The following is a 27,631-nucleotide window of genomic DNA, read 5'->3' on the forward strand; positions in this document are numbered from 1 at the left end:
AAGGATCTTTCCCTTCCAAGAGGGCTTTGTTCCAACCCCTCAGAGCCTCCCTACATCCCCAGGAAACACCGCTTCTCTAAACCTAGAACAAACAGACAGAGCAGCCATAGGAAGAAGTAAAAACTATTTACAAATGTACAACAGGAATGGAAGTCTTAGCACTCCCAATAGGGGAGTGATTGAGGGCTCAGCTACGAGAGGCCTCCACATGGAGGCTCAAAAGGTGAAGTTCAGATGTCCTGGTATCCAGCAGTGTGAATGGGTGAGTGAGAGGCTCGTGGATGGGAGGCCAAGTCTTCTCTGTGGGCTTTTTGTGGCGGCATCGGGCTGATGGAAATCTAAACACATGAGTCAATACATGGGTGTTCTTTCTAGCTTCTACCCTGCAGTTCACAGTCATGGCTCTGGGCCCCAGGAGACAGGACAAAGGAGAGGGCTGGTACCCCAAGTAATGCAAGGGCCCTTGGTGGGCACCATGGGTTATCTACCCTACTGCACTCCTAATGCTCCACTTCATACATTTCACATGGGATTTCAAGTACAAATTTCCATAAAAAAAAATAAATAAAGGGCCAGGCACAGTGGCACATGACTATAATTCTAGTGGCCTGGGAGGCTGAGGCAGGAGGATCACAAGTTCAAAGCCAGCCTCAGCAAAAGTGAGGCACTAAGTAACTTAGTGAGAACCTGTCTCTAAATAAAATACAAAATAAGGCTGGGGATGTGGCTCAGGGGTCGAGTGCCCTGAGTTCAATTCCCTGTCCCCCTCCCCCCCAAAAAAGAATCTCCTTTAAAACATAAATTACTAGTCTCAGTCCTCATTAATAACTGAGGAAACTGAGGCCTAGAAAGGTAAGGGACTGGCCAAGGCCAACTAGCAAATTAGTGGTGCAGTCTTTTCTCTTTGTCTATTCAGCAACACCTGGGAGTACTCTGAAACCTGGAACCCGCACACTCAGGTTCATATTTCCGTTCCTTAAGCTCCATGTTCTTCAGCTTTAGGGCCAGCCCAACCTCAGGAGCCTCCCCCAACACATGTGTGACCCACAGACATCCTTCTCCCAATGCACACCCACTATTCCTCACCTCCTGTAAAGCTGCAGCCTCGCCACTCCCTGGGGGGCCCTGCCCATGTGTTGGAGATGTGGGCCCAGGGAGCTCTGTGGGACGGTGTTGACGGGAATATTGTGGCGAGAACCGTTTGTGCACTGGGTCCCCTTGCTCAGGGTCCCACTCCGTGCCTTCCGCCTGCTGCATCCAAGTAGCTGCAGACATGTACCTGGGGCGTGATAGACCAAATGCAGGGAGTCACTACACACCTTGGCCTGGTCCCCCTGACCACCCTCACCCTCAGCTTGGAAAGCACAGAGCCCAGGGTTCCCAGCCAGGAGTCTCATCCAGGCTGCATTTCCCCTCTACTCCATTTCTTAGGGCAAGAACCTAGAAGGGCAATGAATAGGGACGTTCCCAGAGGCTCCCAGAGTGCCCTGGAGAAAACCCCAAAGGAAAGGACAATGGGTGACAGGGCCTGGGAGCTGGGGTCAGGGACCAAAGAAGAAAACCCAGCTTTATCTCACCCCACTCCCACCAGCCCCAGAGATCCACCACTTGAGCCTTCAGTTTACCAACTCACTTGGGTCCCACTGGCATACAAATGGTCAAATACCAGTTGTTGGCACAGCCCTGGTCGAAGGGGTTGTTGTTCCGGAGTGATTTGCCCTGGAGGGAGATGGGGATGGGAAGAGGAGCTCAGAATCAGCAGGACTGGGCAAGGCCATCTCCCAGTGACTCCTCCTAAGTCAGTCAGCTTAGCCAGGGCTCAGCCCAGGCCTGGAGCAAGATTCTAAGGGCAGGGGAGCCCAAGAGTGACCCAGGGCCTCCTGCCTTCCTATGCTCCTAGGAAGAGTGACCTCCCTTGACCCACTTGTGAGCAGCTCTCCGCAGACAGTGCTGACACTGCACTCCTTTCTCCTGCCTTCTCAGGGCTCCTCATCATCCTGTGCCTCCCTGTGCAAGATCCTTGTTCTGTCTCCATTGGCCACACCTGTCCTCTTGCCTCATCCTTCCACAAACCCCCCTTTTTTAAAAAAAATATTTTTTAGTTGTTGATAGACCTTATTATTTTTTTTAATTTGTATGGGGTGCTGAGGATCAAACTCAGTGCCTCACACATGCTAGGCAAGTTCTCTGCCACTGAGCTACAACCACAGCCCCTTTCAGATACCTTTTAAACTCTTCCTTGTGCTGCTCAATTGCTCCAAAGACAATGTCACCACCCCACTCCCACTTCATTTCCCCACCTCTCATTTTTTTTTTCTAAAATTATGCCTTAACTGAATTTCACTATCTGGGAGGACAGGGGCAGTGGGGAGGCCCCATCATAGTTTCCTAGTCAAAAATCACATGGCCCAGGAAAATCTGGGCTGAAGGCCTTCAGTACACAAAGCAGTAAAGGTCAAGCTCAAAGTAAAGGCAGACCACAGGGCTGATGAATAAGGGCCAAGCACAGAGTCTCAGGTGGGAGGAGGACCAGATATGGCAGTGGTGGGCTGGGGACTAAAAGGATGGGAGGTGATGAGCAGGTAGGCTCCTCTGTCTGTTCACTGTCTCGGGGTCTGCAGCGTCCCCTCCCCCACTGATGCTGCCCACCAGTCTTACTGAAAGAGCCTTTAGTCAAGAGATTGCCATACTAAAGGAATCCCAGGGCAGAGATGCCCACCCCTATCATTCCTATTCAACACTAAAAAGAAAAAGCAATAAAGATACACAGATTGGAAAGAAGGTAATGAAACTGTTCTTCACAGATGACAATTTTCTATGTAGAATGTACAACAGCCACAAAATGCTGAGGGAGAACTCAGTGGTTGAGCACCCCTGATTCAACCCCTAGTCCTAGAAAAACAACACTAAGGACTCCTGCTCTTGGGAAGATGCTATGAAGAAAATGGAATGACAAGTCACAGATTGCAAGAAGAGATGTGCAAAACCTAGATCTGAATCTGATGTAGAAAACTCTTAAAACTCAATAAGAAAACAACCGTTTTTTCAAATGGGCAAAAGATTGGAGTAAACGGTTTTGGGGGGAGTGGGTACCACGGATTGAATATAGGGACACTCAACCACTGAGCCACATCCCCAGTCCATTTTTTTGTGTGTATTTTATTAGAGACAGGTTCTCACAGAGTTGCTTAGTGCCTCGCTTTGCTGAGGCTGGCTTTGAACTCGGAATCCTCCTGTCTCAGCCTCCCAAGCTGCTGGGATTACAGGTGTGCGCCACTGTGCCCTGCCAGGAGTAAACATTTTACCAAAGACCTAATGAAGGCCAAACAGACATGAAAATAGGCTCAACATCATTACTCATTAGGAAAACACAACCTGGAACCTTAATGAAATACTACGACTCATTTAATAAGACAGGTTTGATTAAAAGACAAAACAAAATAACAAAGGACAGTGTGAGGGGCTGGGGTTGTGGCTCAGTGGTACAATGCTTGCCTAGTGTGTGTGAGGCACTGAATTCGATTCTTAGCACTGCATATAAATAAATAAAAGGTCAACTGATACCTAAAATATATTTGAAAAAAAAAAAGTGTGAAATGTTGGTGAGGATGTGAAGCAACTGGAATTCCCAACATTGCTGGTAGAATTTAGAAACCTTACAGTTGTTTTGGAAGACAAATTTGGCAATTTCCTACAAAGTTACACACGTGTTTACCTTATGACTCAGCAATGCCACCCTTAAGAATTTATTCAACAAAAATGAAAACTTATGTTCACATGCCTGTGCATCAATGTTTGGGGCAGCTTTATTTATAACTACCCCAAACTAGCTAGGCATAGTGGCCCACACCTATAATCCCAGAGGCTTGGGAGCCTGAAGCAAGAGGATGGCAAGTTCAAAGTCAGCCTCAGCAACTTAGTGATGCGCTAAGCAACTTAGTGAGACCCTGTCTCAAAATTAAAAAAAAAATTTAAACATAATTTGAGGGGTGCTAGGAATGTGCCTCAGTGATTAAACACCCCCCGGTTCAATTTCTAGTATGAAACAAACAAAACAAAACAAACAAAAATACTGGCAAAAACTAGACATAATGTAAAAAATCCTTCGTTTGATGAATGTATAAACAATCTATAGGGCATCCATACGCTTCTACACAGCAATAAAAGAAATAAAATACTGATATGAGCGACAACGTGGATGAATCTCAAATACATTGTCCTAAATAAATAAAGCCAGAGAAAAGAAGGCAATGACTCCATTTACATGTGATCCTGGAAAAAAAGAAAAACCAGAAGGACATAGGGAGAGAGACTGACAACAACAGGTGAATGAAAGGATATTCTGGAGTAAAGAAACTGCCTAATCTTGATCATGCTGGAGAATGCAGGACAGTATCCAGTTGTCAAAATCCCGTATCCTAGACTAAAAGGGTGAATTTGGCAGTTTTAATTTATTCCTCAATAAATGAGTTTTTGTTGTTTTTTTTTTTTTAAATCCCACCATGGCTCCCAGGTTTCCACTTCATCAAAACTAAATTTCACGCTCAACTTTTAGGGGCTTTTTAATCTTGACTCCTCCTTATAAATTATCTGGCACCTTGGGTTTGATTTAGAATCGTTCCTTCCTCATTTCCTTAACATCCTACATTCGGGTTTCTCTGCCTTTTTGCAAAGGTGTGCCTCTCACAGACAACACCCTCCTGTCTTCCACCATTGCAAAATCACACCTAGGACAGGAAGAGTGGCACGTCCTCCTCTACAATGCTGGCCTCGCCAAACTCAGTTTCTTGCAGGCTGCTACACCACTCAGGACCGACCCCCGTCTCAAGCGTTTCCCTAGGTGTCTGCTGGTGTTATTCTGATCGCAGGGTTCTTATCAACACAAGCGCAGGATGCACCCATCCCTCAAATAACAGGCTCTCCATGCAATGCACCCACGAGGAAGAATGACCACTGAGCTCCAGGGGGAGGAAAGATCTGAGCTGCATCTTAAGGGGTGGGTCTGGAAGGACTCATGAGGCACCATCAGGACCAAGGGCAGTGAAGATCAGCCGAAAGTGCCGGATTCCCAAAGATGCAAGATGCCTCCGCACCGTCTGGTATTGCAGTACTCGCTTACCTTGCTCACCGACACAGCCTGTATCATCAGGAGCAGAATGACAGGCAGCAGGAGTACCAAGACGGGTACAGCTACTGCGATGCTGTGCATACACAAGCTAAGAAGAACAGACAAACTGTTCTCTCCTGGCCCCGCCCAACGACCGACAGCCCTCATTAGCCCCGCCCTGGCTGGCCCCGCCCACCCACTTTTGCCTCCCTGGACTGGACAATTAATCCAGCACACCCAAGAGAAACCTCACCCCACCATGCTGGCCTCCCACTTGACCCTTTTCAACCTTCATTACCCCACTTCTTGGCCTCCCTAGATTCTTAACTCCATAGTCCATCCTACCACGCCCATCTCCCTGACCCCACTCGCCTTCAATCTGTCCTTCATAGGTCCTCCCAAGTAGCTTCTCCCTTTAGCCCTGCCCACAACATCAGCCCTCCCTCGGTTAACCCCACCTCTTGGCTGTCCTGCCCCTTGGCTGTCCGTCCCTCCCCACAACCCATTCTCTTCCCAGTGTGGGCCCTTGGGACTGGGTGGATACGCCATGGCTGAGTCCAGCGACAAGGGCATGTGTCTTGTACGAATGAGAAAAAGCACACTGGTAGCCAGAAGAACAACCAGATAAAGGCACAGGGACACCAGCAGCAGCACGAATACGCGGAAATTTCTTTGACCTACACAATTGTTTACCCACAGGCAGTGGTGGTCAAAGTCCTAGGGGAGAGAAGGCAGACCATGAGGGTCTATTTGGTTTAGCCCAATACCCCCAAATCTTGAGGCCCCCCCTCAACCCAGCCCCTAGACCTCCTGCTCTTGGCCCTGCACGTGAGCTCCCATCTCCAGGGTGAAACCAGCACGTCCATGGATAGAGCACAGTTAGGACGCCATGGCTCATCAGGTCATTTGTCATGAGTGAGGTCTCTAGAGACAAGACCTGCCTGGTGTCACTTTGAGCAGGATACAGAAAAGCTGTGAAGCTGTATTTTTTCAGATACTGGGTAAGGATGAGAAGAATTTCTAGCCCAGCCAGCCTTCTGTACTTGGAAACCCGTGCAAGGTGTGCACATGAGAGAAGAGCACTCGGAACCCAGGAAACCCTCAATTGGACACCCAGAGGTGGACAGGCAACAATACCCAGAACAGGGCAGCAGCCGGCCTAAAGTTATGGGTATCTAGTATCAGCAAGCTAGTGGGACAGTCACTGCCTTTCCTCCCCTTGACTCCACCAGGCTGAGCACAGATGGTGCCCTTTGCATGTCAGCACCTGTGCAAGCAAGGCCAGCGTCTCAGGACAAGTGCAGAACTGGAGGCAATAACATATATAAGTGACCAAGAGTGGCTGAGAGCCACTTGTAGCAGTGTGGGAAGATGATCTCATACCCACCCCTGGACCACATATGATGTGAGGTTCCTGGTCCTGGCCAGGTGCCCTGGGATGGGTTGGTGAGTGGACAGGAAGGAGGAGTACTTACCTCCACACAGATATTACAGAAGGGACAGTGGTGGGTCCGGGGTGGACGATGGAAAGAACACTTCGAGCACCACTGCAGGCGAAAGGCCGTGTTGTTCACTCGTGCTATGTATTGAATGTTGGGGTCCTCTTCTAAGGAGCCTGGCAGGGGAAGAGATTTGGGCAGTGGCAGGAGGCCCTTCCACCACTCTACTGCTTGGGGCCGCCCCATGGCATCATTGGGCAACAAGAAGGGTGGGGAGGAGGAGGGCAGGGGAATCCCGGTCCCTGTTGAGCAAGCTGACCACTCAGATGGGCGGCAGTCAGAGAGAAAGGGCTGTCCAGCCACAGGAGCTCTATACAGAGCTCTCCCCTTTTGGAATAGTGATCAGTGCTTGAAGTCGTGTGTAAAATGGGAAGGAGGAGGAGTGAACTGCGTGGTTTGGAAGGGCCTGCTGGCCTCTCTTGCCAGCCTGCCCAGTCCTTACTTCGAAAGCAGCTGGAACACCTCCAGGATTCTGTTTTTTCGCACTTCAGTGGCTTGGGAAATGAAGTGCCAGGGCCCAAGTAATGATGACATGGAGGGAAGGGCTCCTGAGGCCACGGGGGCGGGGGGTGGGGTTGAGGGGGGTTAGCATGTTTGAAATCACCCCTATAGGCATCAGCCCTTGGGATACCACCTCCTTCTCCAGGGGTCTGAGGCCTTACCTTTGTGCAAAATGCCTGGGTCTGACCCGTTGAGGAAAATGAGGCTGCAGAAGGACAGTATAAAGAATAGGCCCGAAACCACGGCAAATTCCCACTGCCCATTCTGAGCCAACCACCGGCACCTGAAACCAGAGCCAGACTCAGTCCTAGTCTGGGGAAACCCAGAGCTCCCCACAAGGCCTAGTTCACCTGAGGTAGGACTCACTCGCCTTAAGGACTGATCTAAATATCCAGGTTAGAGACAGACCATGGAGACTCCACAAAATGTCACCAGCATTAGCAGTCTCTCATAGTTCCCTAAATGCGTCAGGCACTCCAGACCTCTGTGCTTTCACATTGGGTTCCCTCTAACTCTATATCCTCCTTCCCCTGCTGACCCTCTCTCTCCACTTCCCTCCCTGCCTCTGTACTGTCCTTGTCTATTTTCTCTTCTGTGTCTAAGACACTGACACCTTCCATGGGAGACTCACGGAAAGGCGAAGAAGATGCCACTTATTGTAATAAGAAGCATTGCATTAAAAGCTGGAAACAGGCTTGGTTTCAGCCATGAGGATTCGATCGGAGGTTCATTTGGGGGCGTGATACTCTGTGAAGAGGCCATGGCTAGACCACCAAGTCTCACAGACTGAAGCCACCAACGAACTCTTCTGGGTTGGCACCCAGACTGCCATGACAACAGAAGTGACATCACAGAGGTTCTGGAATGGGGGCTCTGGCTGCTTCCAGTGACTTGTGAGATCAACCTTCCCCATCCCCCACATACGCACATGTTGTAGACTGGGACATCCTGCTCTTATGATGGTAGCTTTGTTGGAGCTTGTGATGATATGATGTGGTTTGTCCCAAAGGTTCAAAGGCTGGAGGGTTGGTCCTCAGTGATGAGGTGGTAGAACCTGAAAGAGGTGGGCCTAGTGGGAGGTAACTCAGTCACTCTGCAAGATGCCCTCTCAAGGGAGTAATGGACTTCTCATGGGCCCCCATTTGCTCCTGTAAGAGGGAGTTGTTATCAAAAGAGCCAGATGGGTCCCTCCCTGTTTTCTGACACACAATCTGGTGAACACCCTCACCAGAGATCACTTGCAGGAGCTGCCAAATCTTGGATACTGAGTTAAATAAAACTTACCTCCTTATAAATTATCTGTTCTCGGGTATTTTGTTAGAGCAACAGAAAGCAGGCTAATACAGAGGCCATAAATTATGTGAAGATGGCATGGGGAGAAGTTTGGTGATGGTCATCCCCCTTTCAGGCCCAGTGCTAATTGGAGTCAACAGTGCTCATTGCTCATCCTAGCTCCACTTCTTCCTTTTTGTTGTAACAGAGCTCCAGTTTGGGGAAGGAGATAGAAATCTACCAATTAAATATCTTCCCAGTTTACTCACTTCCATGGTGGGATTTATGATGTAATTCTCTCTCAAAAATAAAATGAGCTGGGGATGTGACTCAATGGTTAAACAATCCTAGGTTCAATCCCTGATGATGATGATAATAACAATACTAATAATAATTTGTACATATTTATGGCATATAACATAATTTGAAAAATGTTACATTGAAGAACGTCTGAGTCAAGCTTTTTAACATATACATTACTTCATATTCTTATTTGTGGTGAGGACCCTTAAAATCTACTCTTTGAGTCATTTTTAATGTAGATAACATTATCAACTGTACTCATTCTGTTGTATGTTATTATTAACTGTAGTCATTATATTGCACAATAGATCCCTTAAACTCATCCCTCTCATCTAAGTGTAATTTGTTCTCCTGGGACCAGCATCTTCCCCCTCCACAGCCCAGCCACTCCTGGGCCCCTGGCAGTCACCATTCTGCTCTCTGTTTCTATGAGTTCAACTTTTATAGATTCCACATGTAGGTGAGATCATGTGATTGTTGCCCTGTGCGTGGCTATTTCCCCCAATAAAACGTCCTTTGGCCTCATTCATTTGTCATAAATGACAGAATTTCCTTATATTTTTTTTAAAGACTAAAGAGTATCCCCTTATATTTCTAAACCACATTTTCTGTATCCATTCATGCACCGATTGGCTGGACCATAGGGTAGTTTTTTGTTTTTTGTTTTTTGTTTTTTTTGGTGCTGGGGATTGAACCCAGGGCCTTGTCCATGCAAGGCAAGCACTCTCCCAACTGAGCTCTATTTTTAAGTTTTAAAGAAACTTCCCATACTAATTTCCATAATGACTGTACTAATTTATATTCCCCCAAACATAGTACAAGAATTCTAGTTTCTCCACATCCTGACCAGTACTTAAAATCTTTTGTCTTTCTTTTTCTTTTATTTATGATGGGGGTTGAACCCAGGGGGATTTTAACCCTGATAGCCATCTGGAGACCTTTTTACTTTTTATTTTGAGATCAGCTCTCACTGAGTTGCTGAGGTTTACCTTGAATTTATAATCCTCCTGCCTCAGCCTCCTGAGTTCCTGAGATTAAGGCATGTGCCACTGGTTCTTTTGTCTTTTTGATAATAACCATTCTAATAGGTGCGAGAGGGTATCCCATTATGATTTTAATTGCATTTCTCTAGTGATTAGTAATGTTGAATATTTTTTTTCAGATTTCTCTTGGTCAGTTGGGTTTCTACTGAGAATGAAGTGATGTTTGGGTCACAGTCTACCACCAAGTTTTATGTCAATTTCTGTTGTAGCACAAGAAGAAGGGATGACATGCATTGGGTCATGGAAAAAGGTTAGCAGTGGTACTAGAATCATAACTACCAGGTCTATTGAGCTTTGGAGCAGACCATGCTAGCCTTAGGGTTTCTGTTTTCGTTTTGTATTTTTCATTAGATATATATGACAGCACCATGCATTTTAATTCATTGTACACAACTGCAGCACAAATTTACATTTCTATGGTTGTACCTGATGTAGCGTTCACACCATATGTGCATTCATACATGTACCTAGGGTAATGATGTCCATCTCATTCCACCATCTTTCCTACCCCCATGCCCCCTCCTCACCTCTGCCTCCCCTTTGCCCCATCAAAGTTCCTCCATTTTTTCTTATCAGAGAGAACATTCAGCCTTTGGATTTTTGGGATTGGCTTACTTGATTTAGCATGATATTCTCGAACTCCATTCATTACATGTCGTAATTTTATTCTCTTTTAATGCTGAGTAATATTCCATTAGATATATATACCACAGTTTCTCTATCCATTCATCTATTGACGGGCATCCAGGCTGTTTCCACAGTTTAGCAATTGTGAATTGAGCTGCTATAAACATTGATGTGACTGTGTCCCTGTAATATGCTGATTTTAAGTCATTTAGGTATAGACCTAAGAGAGGGATAGCTGGGTCAAATGGTGGTTCTATTCCAAGTTTTCTAAGGAATCTCCATACTGCTTTCCAGATTGGGTTACACCAATTTGCAGTCCCACCAGCAGTGTATGAGTGTACCTTTTCCCCTTCTACATCAGCATATATCGTGGTCTGTCTTCAGCACACAGGGCACTTTGTGGCACAACCACTGTTCTATGTGGTTTACATGAATTAACCCACAATTCATTGTTTTACAGATAGGGAAACTGAGTGACCAGGTGCTAAGTGCTACCCAAGGTCTCCCTGCTGGACAGTTGTAGAGCTGTGATTTGGACTTATGAGGTCTGGCTCCAGAGTCCTTGCCACCAACCACCAAGCAAGTGACTCCAGGAGGAGTTGCAGTCAGGGGGCTGAGTAGAAAGGGAATGAAGTTGGAGCATGGGATCAGTGCCTGAGATGGGTGCTGCCAATAATGAAAAGGAGCCCTGATTGGTGAATCCCAGAGGGCAGACCACATTTAGGTCCCTTGAGAATAGTGATCCTGGACATGGAGGTAACCATTGTGAAAAGAGCAACCATTCTCCAGAACAGAAACCTACTCTCCAAGTACAAGGATTTCACCAGAGCCTTGTCCCTCAAGGGGGAAGGCGTTTCTCCTACTCCAGGCTCTTATCTCCTGCAAGTTGCTAGTGGTGGTGGAAAAGTAGGAAACACCAGTGAAAGTCACACCCCAGCAATACAGGCTCACTCAACACCATGATCTAATCATAGACCACAGAATCCTTCCTTCCTCTCTACTGTGCCACTATACCAAAAATCCTCCACACAACTTTAGAGAATTAGAGATGAAAGAGTTGAAGACACAAATTCTTTCTGGGCAAGAAATGAAAATAAGCACATTATAGGAATCTGAAAGTTTCTGGCCTCTTTGGCAACAGAAAACACTAAACATGACTGAACTTCTAGACAGATGAGCACAAAATCTCACCAAATAAATGGCCTATTTACCTCAGTTCCTATTATTCAGTACACTGTCTAGCTTTCAATCAAAAATCATTATAAGGTATACATACTAAAAAGCAAGAAGAAAGGACATAAAGCAAGCATTCGAATGAGACCCTCAAATGATGAGGCTGTGGGAATTATCAGACAGGGATTTGAAACAACTATGATTGAGATCCTAAGGGTTATAGAGGGTTAGAGCTGAACAAGAATATTCAAGAAAAGATAGATAATGTAAGCTGATGATGGAAATGGTAAACAAGAGAAAAAAGGAAAGACTGGAGATAAAATGACTAAGATGAATGCTTAACACCTTTGATGGGCTCACTAGTACCCTGGACATGACTGGGGAGAATATTAGTGAACTTGCAGATAGGTCAGAAGAAATTTCTCAGGCAAAATTGCAAAGAGAAAAGAAAAATTGAAACAGAAAATTTAAGAACAACGGGGCAATTGCAAAAGATAAACACACGTGCAGTTGGAATAGGAGGAGGAGAAGCAAAATAGAACAGAGTTGAGGAAAGACTTCGAGTAATAATGGCAGAAAACTTTTATGAAGTAATAGATACAGGGAGTTCTGAGAACATCAAACAAGGCAAATACCCAAAATCTACACCTACCATCTTTCAAATTGCTGAAAATCAAAGCCAAAGAGATGGTATTTAAAGAAATCAGCTTACTCATACAGGAGCCAAGATAAGAATCTTAGTGGACTTCTCCTAAAATGTGCTAGAGAAAGAGAGTTGAGTGAAATTTTGAAGTGTTGAAAGGAAAACCCACCAGCCTATAATCCTCTACCCAGTGTATCATGGTTTGATATTGTGTGTCCTCCAAAAGCTCATGTGGGAGACATGCCTTCAATATACATTTTAAATTGTTTTTCTGGACACAGTTTTATTCCTGTATCTTCTTAAGAGATATCCTTGAGAAAAAGTTTTTTGAAAAATCTAGTCTCAGCCAGTCATTGCAGGACATGTCTCCTCATCCCCACTACGCAAAAGGCTGAGGCAGGAAGATGGCAAATTTGATGCCAGCTTGGGCAACTCAGGTGGACCCTGTCTAAAATCAAGGGGGATTGGCTGGGTATGGTGCTCGTTAGTAGAGCACTTGCCTAGCATGTGAAAGCCCCTATTTCAATCCCCTGTACCAAAAAATGGGGTCCTTGAAGAGGCTAATATCAAGGCAAAAAGGATGCAATGATCATTTCTTTTTACTTTTTATTAAGTTGCTAAGGCTAGCCTTCAACTTGTGATAGTCTTGTCTCAGCCTCCTGAATTTAGGCATGTGCCACTGTCCTGGCCCAGAACTTTTTAAAATAAAATCAACCCCACAGCATTGTCATCTGATAATATCAAAAAGGTAACAAAAACTATATGAAAAAAAGTTTCCCCCAAATATATATATATATATATATATATATATATATATATATATATATATATATATATATATATATATATATATATTTAGTTGTAGTTGGACCCAATGTCTTTATTTATTTTTATGTGGTACTGAGGATCAAACCCAGTGCCTCACATGTGTGATTCGGGTGCTCTACCACTGAGCTACAGTCCCAGCCTTTCAGTTATCATTTCTAGTTGGAGGCACTTTGTGACAGAATAATATTATCTCTTTTTCTGGGTGGGGGGGTACTGGGGATTGAACTCATGACACTTGACCACTGAGCAGATATCCCCAGACCTATTTGGTATTTTATTTTAGAGACAGGGTCTCACTGAGTTGCTTAGCACCTTGATTTTACTGAGGCTGGCTTTGAATCTGAGATCCTCCTGTCTTAGCCTCCCAAGCTGCAGGGATTACAGGCAGGCGCCACTGTACCCAGCCCAATATTATCTTCTTTAGTATGATCCAACCCAGTTGTTTTCTTGACTGTTTTAAAATAAATCTGTTCTCATCATCTGATACAATGCTCATGTACTCATCAAAACCAATGATACAGCTCTTATCATTATATTCATTTGCTCATAGAACCACCCCTGAAATTGCACCTATTTTGCAAGCATCTGAAGAAGAGGGTGATGGGCTGCACCATTGCCTTCTGTGCTTTTGGCCCGACCATACCCGTGGTGGAATCTCTGACAGACCACTCTCACTGCATGCTACTACCTCAGAAAGCCACTTGTGAGTAAATATATTTCTGCAGAATCTCTTAACAACGGCTACATAAAAAACTATAACAAATTATTATAATTTATATTATAATTTATTTAATTCTCTGTAGTAATTTCAAGCGTTACACGTTACCTTTACACTGTGGTGACCTTCCTTCTATCTAACAAACATCTTTGTGTACCGAACCACTTGTTTCTTTAAAGGATTTGGGAGATCCCTGTGCTGTGGATCAAACCCAGAGCCTCACATGAGCTAGGCAATTGCTCCATCACTGAATGACACCGTTGGACCAGAATGGAGAGATTTTACTGGGAAATTTTATTCAAGCTCTGATAGTACCTAATGAAATGTTGCTTTTTGACAAAATAATGGGTTTCTAGAAAATGATTATTTGTACCCACCAGATACACTTATGATGCCAGCCATCTGATTTACAGATTTACTCTGGGGTTGTTGATAAGAAAATACATTGCTTTTTTCCCCCAAGTAAAAAATTGCAATCTATTTATTTATTTTTATTAGTAAAATTTTACATAATACTGGGATTCATTATACCATATCCTTGCATGCACATAATTTGATCAGTCTCATGTTCCAGCTAACATATTCTTTTTTTTTTTTTTTTTTTTGGTACTGGGAATTGAACCCAGGGGTGCTTAGCCACTGAGCAACATCCCCAGCATGTTTTTGTATTTTATTTAGAGATAGAGTCTCACTGAGTTTCTTAAGGCCTCACTAAGTTGCTAAGGCTGGCTTTGAACCCACAGTTCTCCTGCCTCATCCTCCAAAGCCACTGGGATCACAGGTGCCACCACACCTGTCTAACATATTCTTTTGGAGTGAGGGGAGGTGGTATCTTGAACTTTTCTTTTGTTTTAAATGCTGGGAATTGAACCCAGGGCCTCATGCAGTCAACCAATTTATTACTGAGGTACATCCCCAGCCCTTGAGCATTATTTTTAATAGGTCTATCTTTTGGACACGATCTAATGGCTGGGTATCATGAGAAATCCAGTATTTTATGTGTCTGGAACTTTAAGTATATTTTCACTCAAAATTCCTGTAGGACAGGAGTTTGGCAGAGTAATGAACTGGCTCTGGTCATATTCAACAAGATGAGACAACCAGCAAATATGGGAAAGACCTAAGATTGAAATTCAGATTTACAGTACACCAGGATTCAATATCTGGGTTATGTGGCTTCTCTGCAAGAGGAAGAAGAAGGTTTTTTTTTTTCTTTTTAATACCAAGTATTTTGAGCCAGGTGTAGTGGCACGTGCCTGTAATCCTAGCAGAGCCGGGGAGACTGAGACAGGAGAACGAGAGTTCAAAGCCAGCCTCAGCAAAAGCAAGGCACTAAACAACTCAGTGAGATCCTGTCTCTAAATAAAAACACAAAATATGGCTGGGGATGTGGCTCAGTGGTTGAATGCCCTTGGGTTCAATCCCCGGTACTAAAAAATAAATAAATATTTTATTGTATGTTGCTGCCAGTGTATATAAAATAATTACCATTGTGAAATAGAAATTCATGAAAATTCAGAGAGGTAGATGTTAAGGATTGACAAAAGTAGAAGATTGTATTTTGGTACATGTGTTACAGGGAAATTTTTTGTACAGGCTTCAAATTAAGCTCTCTTGAATATTCACTGGTTCTTGAGCAGTGGGTTTGGGAAACCTCAGAAAGATGACTACAAAAAGAAATAGACTTTCTGGGGTCTGAAGTAACTTGTACATGAAGATACTCCAGTCAGTAGGGGATCATGGTGAGCATTCTGCAGACAAAATTTTTTCAAGTCAGCAACTGCCTGGGAAACCTTCATGTGGTTGAGTCCGGCCTCCAGCCAGAGCTGCTGAACCACCTTCTTCATAGTGTCAACACTGGAGGAACAAGACATGGTGCATTCGAGGGCCAGGTGACTCTTCTGTCAGAGAGTCCACAGGTCACCGTCAGCTGGGCCAGATGACTGGGCAGCGTGCAGCAGAGAAGATTCATTTTGAGGGGGTCTGTGGATTGAACTCAGGGCACTTGACCGCAGAGTCACATTCCCAGCCCTTTTTTGTATTTTCTTTAGACACAGGGTCTCACGAGTTGCTTAGCACCTCGCCATTGCTGAGGCTGGCTTTCAACTCACGATCCTCCTGTCTCAGACTCCCGAGCCACTGGGATTACTGGCTGTGCACCACTGCGATTGGCTAGAAAAGAGATTCTTATAGAAAAAGAGATAAATAATTGCCAGGAATTAAGGGCTGATTCTTTTTTTTTAATTGTTCTATTCTACATGAAAGTAGAATGCATTTTGACACAACATGTATAAATAGAGTTTTACTTCTCATTCACCTGGTTAAGGGCTGATTCTTTATCTGAAAATCCAGAAAGAGAAGCATGTCTCTTGGGAGCATGCAAGCAGTCATTCCAGTGTAGATGAAGTCTGGGAAAGCCCAAGACTAACTTCATGGAGACCCCATACTTCTGACACAGAAGGCAAAAGATAACCCAGTATCTTTGATAAGGGCCTAAGAGTAAATGGGAAGTCTCAACTGGTTCTAAGGATGAGTCACTGTCTATGGGGACACATTCCCCACTGAGCTAACAGAAGGAAACTCAGTTCCTTGTATCTAAATAGCATGTTTTAGGTTTCCATTTTCTTGTGAATTCAATGAACAAATATTTGTTCAGCTCCTATGTTAGCCTGGGAACTCCATGAAATACTTATTTTCTGTACCCCATTGTCCAGGTTCTTGTAGCTGTCTGGCCAGCTACATGAGGACTGTGATGGTCACTTTTTTCTTCTTCTGAAACTACACCCTTATATTTCCTACTTTACCAGTCACCGCCGCCCCCCCCACGCAGCCCATCTCTCTTTTAGTATCAATGTGAATGACATTTGTCTTTCTTCACAGTGCAATATCTAATTCCCCTCTTCTATTACCACCATATTCTTTTTTGAAATTTTTCTTATTGTGTGAAGGCTTTATTGGAACAATTCTTAGTATGTGTCTTCCATTGCAGCCTCCCATCTTGGGAGTTGAAGACCCTTCTTTTATCTCCTTTGGGTTAATTATTTCAAACAGGTAATTTAGACCATTGAAGTCCCAGGAATTTGAATCCTGGATCAGAAGGGATGCTGGAGGTGGGGCTAATGGCAATTCTAGGGACAGATTATTCATGAACCTGTGGATTTGTGCCAGCTCCCTGGAACTGCCTTGATTCTGCAATCTGCCACAATCCAGATAACTGCCTTAATTCTATGAACTCCTGATACCCTTCCAGGAATTTCTCTATTTGCTTTGTATAACTAGAGTTGGACCCTGTTCTATGCAAATCACAGCTGGAACTGATGCAGTAAAGCTTCCATTCATTCAACTGAATATGCAATAAATTTTATTGAACACCTATCCTGCCCCAGTCAGTCTCAGTGTCTGCCAAAGTGATTATCCAAACTGATTTGTGGTAATATGTCCAAGGAAAAGATTGGAATTCAGTTTGTTGATCAGCTTTGTGTCACTGACAAAATACTTAAGATATACAACTAGAAAAGAGAAAATATTTATATTTGGGTTATAGTTTCAGAGGTTTCATTATATGATTAGCTGATTCTGTTGCTTTTAGGCCTATAGTGAGGCAGAACATCACTGAGGGAGCATGTGGTAGACCAAAGCTATTGACCTCGTGGTGCCTAGGAAGCAAAGCAGAATTTGCTTTTATAACAAAGCCTCTCACTCAAAACCCAGTAAACTCTGAACCATAAATGAATGAATGCATTGTTGAAGTCCGAGTCCTTGTGATTTAATCTGTTCTCAAAGACCCCCATCTTTGAACACTGCTGCATTGGGACCAACTCTTCAACACTTGAGCTTTAGGGGTCATCTAAGAATCCCCAGAATTAGCAGAATTAAACCCTAAGCTGATATTTCTTTTTTTTTTAAAAATGTTTATTTCTTTGTTTTAGGTGGACACAATATCTTCATTTTACACTTATGTGATGCTGAAGATGGAACCCAGTGCCTTCTGCATGCTAGGTGAGCACTTTACCACTGAGCCACAACCCCAGCCCTCTAAGCTGATATTTCTTGAGAAACATCCCCACATTTCTATGTCAAGCTAGTTACTAGAAATCTTCAACAGCTGCAAATCATCAAAGAGAGACATTTCTCCCCTGCCAGATAACTTAAATTACCCTTTGATAGAGGCTATAACTAGGCAATTTATACCAAATAGAGTAGGAGGAAACCCAGGTTATTGGCCAAGGTATTTCAAGCCAAGTGAGTCTTATAGCATCTCTCAACTATTATCAGTAATGTGAGTAATGACAGATTAGCTATAAAGATACTTTGCAAACACAGAGGAGCCTGGCAATTGAAGTTCTAGAAATGGATAGTTTTCTTTGATATTCAGAAGTTGTCAGACTACCTGGTTTTTGTTTGAAACTTACTAAGAATTCATTACATATAGGATATTCCTAATTCCTCAAAATTCCCCAGCAACCGCCTGCAAATCCCAGCCAGTTTCTTTCTTTCTTTTTTAAAGAGAGAGAGAGAGAGAGAGAGAGAGAGAGAGAGAGAGAGAGAGAGAGAGAATTTTTTGATATTTATTTTATAGTTTTTTTTTGAGCGGACACAACATCTTTAATTTGCATGTGGTGCTGAGGATCGAACCCAGGGCACCGAGCATGCCAGGTGAGCACGTTACCACTTGAGCCACATCCACAGCCCCTCTTTCTTTCTTTCTTTTTTTTTAGTTGTTGATGGAGACAATATTTTTGTTTATGAATTTATTTTTTAATGTGGTGCTGAGGATCAAATCCAGTGCCTCACACGGGTGAGGCAAGCGCTCTACCACTGAGCTTCAGCCCCAGGCCCCCACCCAGTTTCTTAAACAAAAATTCTTGCTATGGTCTGAATGTTTGTATTCCTACTTCCAACCCCCAAATTCATATGTTGAATTTCTAAGCCTCCAAGGGCATGGCATCAGGAAGTGGGACCTATGGGAGATGATGAAGTCATGAGGGCAGAGCCCTATATTCCTGTATACAGTGCATGCCTATTGCCAGAGATTACTATCTTTAAAAATGGGATAGTGTTCTTCAAAATAAGCCAAGGGGGCTTATCTGCCCCTTTCAGTAAGTGAGGACACAGCAGGAAGTTATTTATGAATCAGGAAAGCTGGTACCATGACCTTACATTTTCCAGTCCCCAGAACTGTGAGGAATAAATTTGTTATTTTTTATTTTAGCATCCCAGGAATACTAAGGTAGTTCATAAACAAATAAGTAGACTCTTTGCTCTGAGAATGATGAAACAGAACCCATGTGGGGAACAAACTCTTATCTAGTTATGTTTGTTTATACTAAACAAAATAGTAGGGGAGATATAGGTATCCACTGTTTTAAGTGTAACCAGAAATGGTGGTGGTTGTTTTTTTTTTTTTCCCTTGGTTGTTTGGACACCATGGATTGAGCCCAAGGGCACTTAATCATTGAGTATATCATACATCCCCAGCCTTTTTTTTTTATTTTTCATTTTGAGACAGGGCCTTGCTAAATTGCTGAGGTGGCTTTGAACTTGTTATCTTCCTGTCTCAGCCTACTGAACTGCTGGGATTACTGGTATGCACCATCATACCCAATCCCAGGATTGTTTGAAATGTGTGTTAAGTCACATAGACAAAGAAAGTACTGTCATGAAGGAAGAAGGGACTTATACTACTGATCCCTACAAAGAGAAGGCACTGCAGGCTGTGAATGGGGAGCACACAGGGAAATACCAGGTCAGTCAGAAAACAAGGTCAGAGCCTTTATTGTGGTTTTTAAGGGAAGGACTGGGTAAAGGAGCATAAGTTTTGAATTGTTTGGTTTGGCTAACTCCAACAGGCTGCAGCATTTAGGAATGTCTCTTGCAATCTGGTACCTGGCCCTGGGGCAATTAGGTAAAGGGAACATTAAGAGCTTGCTAAAAGAAGAGGTTAGAAGTATAGCCCCCACCCCCAGTGGTTGGTATGCATATAAGAGGTGTGCCTTAGGCAGTTTTTTACTGTCTTTAGGAAATGGATAACCCCAAAGAAGCAGTCCCTTATTTAAAAACTACAACAATAACAACAAAAAGCAGAATATAAAGGTATGATTAATACATTCACAGACAGTCCTACTTGTTTTGGCACTTTTCATCTTTTTTACTAACTCTTTAAGTGTCCATCTCCCTTTCTAGGTCTGTGAACAATGAGCATGGGGTCACATCTTACTCTTGTCACTGGTGGGTATTCAGCATATGCCTCTAAATTAATGAGCCAGTGTGTGTGTTTAGGCAAAATTGAGGGTAGGTATAGTCAGCCAAAAGAAAACAAGCAATCAAATAATAAAAACTGTGAGTCAGCTAGGCAAGAGAGTCAGCTTCTGTCCTGCTGCCCACTTTGGCTCTTCAGATACCACTGGGGCAAAAAGAAAGCCTCCCCCCACCCCTTTTGCAGCCTTCCCCCCATACCTGTATTCTCTCCAAAACTGCAAGAAAGGGAGTAGGTACGAATGAATAGGGAGACAGCCAGAGCTATCTTCTCAGTATTCCCTCCCCAAACCCCAAACCTGCACTCCTTTCTCGACCCTTTCCCTATTTGCTTGGTCCTATGAAATTCTAGCTTGGTCTCTGTGTTTTCTTTAGACAAAAGAGACAAGCTTGAGGACAGGCAAGCAGTGGGAGTCACTGTGTTAAAATCTTGACAGGCTCTTGGCTCATGTCCTTGTAAAATGAGGGAAATACATAAACTCAGGGAAAACTGAGCTTACAATTGTGCAGCTCCACCCTGTCTCCACCTCAGTCCTGTCCCTGACTATGGCCCTTCTACAAATGTTGGACCTCCAACTCAAGGAGGGGCTTCTCACTCTTGAGACAGATGGCATTCTCCCTTAAATGTGTATCTACTTTCTAAATAAACCTTTGTCTCTGCCTTTGCCAGACTCATGCTGAAATTCTTTGCTGCCCTTCTTGGAAGAGATCTCTTCTCCATGACAGTCAGTTACTGAATTAGGCATGGTCCTGGCCACCCGCCTCCCATAGATGGCATGCCAATCACTGAACCTGTCACAGGAGAAGATATTTCTCTGAAGAATGGTCTGAGAAGTTTCCAGAGAAAGGGAGAACTTGACTCAGGGCCAGCAGGGTTGTTGCAGACATGACAGAAAAGAATTTTACCATGCACCAGTCAAAGGCAGAGACAGAGGTTTATTTGTGAAGTAGATACATATTCAAGGAAGAATGGGGGCTTATCTTAAGAGAGAGACCCCTTTGGGGAAAAGCAGGCTATCTCCAGAGACACAGACAGCAACCTGTTGGTATGGGGTGTTAGTATTTGCAGAGGGAGGATAGCTAGGGGCTGGTCTAGAGGTGGAGGCAGGGTAGAGCTACACAATTTTACACCCTCCTTTGCACATTGTCCTCAAAGTTGCAAGTGTTGGAGGGAGCCTTTCACATTTAGCGGTTTATGGCGCTGCTTTTGACACTTAGTATGTCTCTCTGTCTTCCCAAATTACTATCTCAAAATGACCAGTTTTGCAAACGAGAAAAGGTTTATTTAGGAGGCAGCCAAGCCAGAAGACAGATCAAGTCTCAGATCTCTCCCCCATAAGGCTTAGGGATATTTATGATAACGAAGCAGGGAGGTCGAAGGTACGGGGAGAGGTGATTGGAAGTAAGGAAAATTGAAGTAATCAGTGGTCTGTACACGTGGAATCAAATTTCATTGTTTTCATAGGACACATATTCAGAAAGTGTTGTTGGTGGGGACAAAAGGACACTGCAAGTAATAAATAATGGGTCAGATCAGAAAGATGGAGGCTGGTTTGAAAGGAAAAGTAATAAAATGTTAATACCTCTAGAGCACTTCCCCTTTTCCGCCTGTTGCCAAGGTTACCAGCCTCCAGGGATTATTCCTCCCTGCAGGGAGTTGTAGGGGCTGTTAATGAATGCCTCCTAGGCTGCTCCCTTCTTGCCAGGACCCCTGATCCACTTTCTTCTGGCCCTTGGATCACTCCATCTTTTAGGTCAAGTAAGCAGGTTGTGAGGAAGTGAAGGCATGAGAACAAAGGAATTCTAAAGTGTGTAAAAGGGGCAGGACACCCCCACTTCCTCAGACAACCAGCTCCTCTGCCCCAGGGGTCCTAGCCTTGCCTCACCCTCAGCCACTTGCAGGCCTTCTTGGGTGGGGCCCTCAGGGCAGAGCAGGACAGGGCTGAGCCAGAGGCAGCAGGAGCACTATGGGCACAGTGCAGGGTTGGAGAGGGGTTCAAACTGGCCGCCTTTTCAGTAGACAGCCCTGTGATGAACTTCACTGCCAGCTCTAAGTTTGCCTCGAGAGTGGGGCCCTGTGGTCACTGTCCAAGCCCTTCCCCTGCTGGAATGGCCCTGGAAGCAGGAATGAGAGTGGTCCCCTGGGAACCAGAGAAAGCCATCAGGCTGATGCCACCAGGTTATCTTGGGCAAACTCTTCCCTCTGCAGGACCTAAGAGCCCCATCTGCAAAACTGGGGGTGGCAGACAGCTGGATGAGGTATCCCTGAGTCCCTACCCTCCCTAAAGACTTAAGAGTCTGTGACCCTCAGTGTGATATCTATGATTACCTTGAGGACTCCAAGTTTTAGCAAAGGGAAGACAGATTCTCCTGTGGCACATTAGTTGGCGGCAGAGCTGGGTGACTAGGTTGAGTCTCATCCTATATGCCCTGACTTCCCAAGAGGCCCATGAGGAAAGGTCTGGAGATGCTAGGCTCTCCACCCAGGTTCTGAGAAACTGATGTGACTCCATTTTTGAGAAATCAGCTTCTACCTCAAGGCCTGTCCAGAGGGAGGGGGCATGACTCTTGTCCTTGGAAAAACCCACAGAAGGTTCCTAGGCACATACCCACCCTGCTGAGTTGTTTAACAAAAGGGATCTGTGGTGCTAGGTGACCCTGACTCAGTTAAGCTAGGTGAGGACCCATAGCAACCCCCTAGCAACCACCAATCAGCAGGAGACAGGAAAAATATCTGAAATGTCAGGTGACCTCCCAGTAGTTTCCGTGATGTATAACATGATTAGGCAACCCTGCAGTTTGGCATAGAGACTCTTGCAACCCTTCCGGGCCTAAACCAATCAGTTCAAATATATCCACCATTTGAATTCACCCACTACCCTTACCCAACTTGTTCCGGCCAGTGAATGTGCTCATCAATGTTAAGAATTGTTGTTTGATTTTCCCACGGTATAAAATGATTTTCTGTGTGATGTTGTGATGCATAGTGTACCCCCCAAAACCTATAAATTCTCACTAACTGAGAGTTGGGACTCACTACTCAGGACCGCTGTATTGCAAATGGTTGAGAGTCCAGGTGCGAGCCTGCAATAAAGACTCTTGTGTAATTGCATCAGATTCGGCTCCTGGAGGTCTATTGGGGTCCCACGAATCTGGCATTACGGTTCTAGGAGCTTGTGGGCACCTGGTAGCCCTGCAGGCGTGGGGGCCATTTCTTGGCTCTGGCCCAGGGATGGCAGAGTTTCCTGGGTAGGTGGACAGTGGGCCCCATAACTGGTCCCCTATAACACCCCCTGCCTTATCCATGGGCCAAGGATTGGGTGGAGCATGTCTGAGAATCAAGGGCACATTCAGCAGAAATGAGAAGGGGGCAAAAAGGGAAGGGGGTGCAGCCCAGTTGGGTCCTCTCAACTTGGCAAGGAGTCACAAGACTGGCCCAAGGCTTAGGGTAGAGGGTATGGTGGAGGACATCAACGGAAGGAATGTTCTATGTCCCACTTAATGCTCAAGAAGCAATGAGCCTGATCCAAGGGTCTTACTTAAGGAAATCCTAGGAATCCTAGGCTGGGGGCAGGGGGCGGACACACCTAAAATCTTCATCCCAGAGCAGGAAGTCTTTGCCTTTGGAAAGGCCATGTCCTCTTTTGAGAATCTGAGGGAAATTACATCCTTTTCTAGTGGGGAAACTGAGGACCAGATTGTCAAGGAGATGTGTCACATCTAGCTTAGGACTTAAAAGGCCCTTGCCTGAGACTGTGTGAGGCCCTGTATACCTGAAGGCAGGGAGCCAATGAGTGCAGACCTGAACCAGGCAGGATGGCAGGGGGATAGGCAGGATGGCAGGGGGACAGCCAGCGGGGCTGGAGGAGGCAGCATGAACTCCTCAGAGACTGGGGCCTGGCCTTCTGGGCCCCGCTTGGAGCTGGACTCCCTCCAGCACTCCCCCACCCAGGCAGTTCCATGATGCACATCCAGGCCTTGGCCCAGGCTCCTGGACCACCTCTCTCCTCCCTCACTCAGATCCAGTTTATTGGGAGGGCTGTCCTTTGGGAATGAGCTTGGGAGCCTCTGGCTTCCCCACTCGGCCTTTCCCCCTGTTGGTCAGCAGGGTTGAGCCATCCCTACTGCACACACAGGTTCACAGGCACTAAAACATGGGCACAGGGACTCCTCCCCTCTTTCTCTGCCATGTGCCCATGAACTTGGGCTTCCCAGACAGAGGAAGTGAGCAGGAATAAGATTTGAGAAAAGCCTTAAGCCCCAAAAGGACTTGAGCCCAGGGAGATAGATATTGGGACAGGGAAAGGGGATGAGAAGTGTTGGAGTTCAAGCCAGTGCAGGCGGGTGGGGCTGGGCCTGGGCTTCCCAGGAGAGGTTGAGGAGAAAAGGAAGAGGGAAGAGCAGTCTTGTCGTGGGACTTTGTGGTCTGGAGACTTGGAGACACATCCTGCATCATAGGTCACCCACCTCCTAAAGTTGGTCAGAAAGGATAAGGGGCTGGGCGAACACACCCCCGAGGATGAGCTCATACCAAACATGTGCATACTCTCTCTCTCTCTCTCTCTCTCTCTCTCTCTCTCTCTCTCACACACACACACACACACACACACACACCCTAGGGACATGCATCTGACCCCTTGGGTGACATCCTTTTGCCTCCACCTTTATCACACAAGATGGTTTCACCCAGATACTAGTATGGAAAGAAGCAGTATAGTTTGTCTGTCCTGATGCTTCATGTGGCAAGATGATATGGGGTCCTTGATACAAATTCAGAGAGCCCCACAACCACTAATAGTACTCTGGAAATTCTGACATGGTTGGGTCGCCCAACTAGTGGAGAAAATAACCATAAATCATTCCAGCTGCATCCATTGCTTGCCTGCTGTGCACTAGATGAAACACCTCACCTCCTCCTCCAACAACCTACTACGAAGGTGATATTATTCCCAGTCCCAAGATCACACTCTGGAGACTAACAGACACACGGTTTGATGTGCCCCCTGCCCAACACTCTGGGGCCTGCAGACTCAAAATTCCTGAGTCTACCCCAGGGACAGGACCAGAACCAGCACCTGATGCACCCCAGGGGGAAGGGACCAGGGTGGGACACAGTTGCAGGAGAGATGCAGGATGAATGCCCCCACCCTCCCACATCTGGGGAGGAGGCGCCCAGGAGGGGGCTCCAGACTGACTCAGGCTGGCTCACCTCCCACTAGAGGGCTGGGCCAGACTTGGTTTTCAAATTCCTGGGCAGCTGGCACCCCCTGTAGTCAGACAGGGATGCTGCAGGACAGGGCTTGCTCCATCCCTAGTGCTAGCTGGGGGTTTTCTCTCCTCCCATCTCCAGCCCTTGCCAGGAAGCCAGCCAGGTCAGTCACTGTGATTATTACTGTTGCCACATTTTAAGGATGAGAGAAATGACAAGTGTCTTGCTCAAGGTCAATGAGCTAGACAATGTTGGTTCCCTAGCTTGGGTTCTCAGAGAGCAAGGATCTTTCCCTTCCAAGAGGGCTTTGTTCCAACCCCTCCGAGCCTCCCTACATCCCCAGGAAACAGCGCTTCTCTAAACCTAGAACAAACAGACAGAGCAGCCATAGGAAGAAGTAAAAACTATTTACAAATGTACAACAGGAATGGAAGTCTTAGCACTCCCAATAGGGGAGTGATTGAGGGCTCAGCTACGAGAGGCCTCCACATGGAGGCTCAAAAGGTGAAGTTCAGATGTCCTGGTATCCAGCAGTGTGAATGGGTGAGTGAGAGGCTCGTGGATGGGAGGCCAAGTCTTCTCTGTGGGCTTTTTGCTGCGGCATCGGGCTGATGGAAATCTAAACACATAAGTCAATACATGGGTGTTCTTTCTAGCTTCTACCCTGCAGTTCACAGTCGTGGCTCTGGGCCCCAGGAGACAGGACAAAGGAGAGGGCTGGTACCCCAAGTAATGCAAGGGCCCTTGGTGGGCACCATGGGTTATCTACCCTACTGCACTCCTAATGCTCCACTTCATACATTTCACATGGGATTTCAAGTACAAATTTCCATAAAAAAAAAAATAAAGAGCCAGGCACAGTGGCACATGACTATAATTCTAGTGGTCTGGGAGGCTGAGGCAGGAGGATCACAAGTTCAAAGCCAGCCTCAGCAAAAGTGAGGCACTAAGTAACTTAGTGAGAACCTGTCTCTAAATAAAATACAAAATAGGGCTGGGGATGTGGCTCAGGGGTCGAGTGCCCTGAGTTCAATTCCCTGTCCCCCTCCCCCCCAAAAAAGAATCTCCTTTAAAACATAAATTACTAGTCTCAGTCCTCATTAATAACTGAGGAAACTGAGGCCTAGAAAGGTAAGGGACTGGCCAAGGCCAACTAGCAAATTAGTGGTGCAGTCTTTTCTCTTTGTCTATTCAGCAACACCTGGGAGTACTCTGAAACCTGGAACCCGCACACTCAGGTTCATATTTCTGTTCCTTAAGCTCCATGTGCTTCAGCTTCAGGGCCAGCCCAACCTCAGGAGCCTCCCCCAACACATGTGTGACCCACAGACATCCTTCTCCCAATGCACACCCACTATTCCTCACCTCCTGTAAAGCTGCAGCCTCGCCACTCCCTGGGGGGCCCTGCCCATGTGTTGGAGATGTGGGCCCAGGGAGCTCTGTGGGACGGTGTTGACGGGAATATTGTGGCGAGAACCGTGTGTGCACTGGGTCCCCTTGCTCAGGGTCCCACTCCGTGCCTTCCGCCTGCTGCATCCAAGTAGCTGCAGACATGTACCTGGGGCGTGATAGACCAAATGCAGGGAGTCACTACCCACCTTGGCCTGGTACCCCTGACCACCCTCACCCTCAGCTTGGAAAGCACAGAGCCCAGGGTTCCCAGCCAGGAGTCTCATCCAGGCTGCATTTCCCCTCTACTCCATTTCTTAGGGCAAGAACCTAGAAGGGCAATGAATAGGGACGTTCCCAGAGGCTCCCAGAGTGCCCTGGAGAAAACCCCAAAGGAAAGGACAATGGGTGACAGGGCCTGGGAGCTGGGGTCAGGGACCAAAGAAGAAAACCCAGCTTTATCTCACCCCACTCCCACCAGCCCCAGAGATCCACCACTTGAGCCTTCAGTTTACCAACTCACTTGGGTCCCACTGGCATACAAATGGTCAAATACCAGTTGTTGGCACAGCCCTGGTCGAAGGGGTTGTTGTTCCGGAGTGATTTGCCCTGGAGGGAGATGGGGATGGGAAGAGGAGCTCAGAATCAGCAGGACTGGGCAAGGCCATCTCCCAGTGACTCCTCCTAAGTCAGTCAGCTTAGCCAGGGCTCAGCCCAGGCCTGGAGCAAGATTCTAAGGGCAGGGGAGCCCAAGAGTGACCCAGGGCCTCCTGCCTTCCTATGCTCCTAGGAAGAGTGACCTCCCTTGACCCACTTGTGAGCAGCTCTCCGCAGACAGTGCTGACACTGCACTCCTTTCTCCTGCCTTCTCAGGGCTCCTCATCATCCTGTGCCTCCCTGTGCAAGATCCTTGTTCTGTCTCCATTGGCCACACCTGTCCTCTTACCTCATCCTTCCACACACCCCCCTTTTTTTAAAAAATATTTTTTAGTTGTTGATAGACCTTATTATTTTTTTTAATTTGTATGGGGTGCTGAGGATCAAACTCAGTGCCTCACACATGC

General features: G+C 45.8%; 1 protein-coding gene across 1 annotated transcript; it reads right to left on the reverse strand.

Annotated features, from left to right (window-relative positions):
• Positions 1 to 1,629: 1,629 nt before the first annotated feature.
• LOC143641193 (palmitoyltransferase ZDHHC19-like) lies at positions 1,630 to 7,869 on the reverse strand. The gene is made up of 6 exons (XM_077108533.1): positions 7,739 to 7,869; positions 7,269 to 7,390; positions 6,583 to 6,722; positions 5,652 to 5,824; positions 5,126 to 5,201; positions 1,630 to 1,692 (listed from the first exon to the last, which is right to left on the reverse strand). Exons 1-6 carry the CDS (start codon positions 7,867 to 7,869, stop codon positions 1,630 to 1,632), a joined length of 705 nt encoding a protein of 234 aa, XP_076964648.1.
• Positions 7,870 to 27,631: the final 19,762 nt, after the last annotated feature.

This window comes from Callospermophilus lateralis, unplaced genomic scaffold (genome assembly GCF_048772815.1).
Source record: "Callospermophilus lateralis isolate mCalLat2 unplaced genomic scaffold, mCalLat2.hap1 Scaffold_884, whole genome shotgun sequence".
NCBI lineage: Eukaryota > Metazoa > Chordata > Mammalia > Rodentia > Sciuridae > Callospermophilus > Callospermophilus lateralis.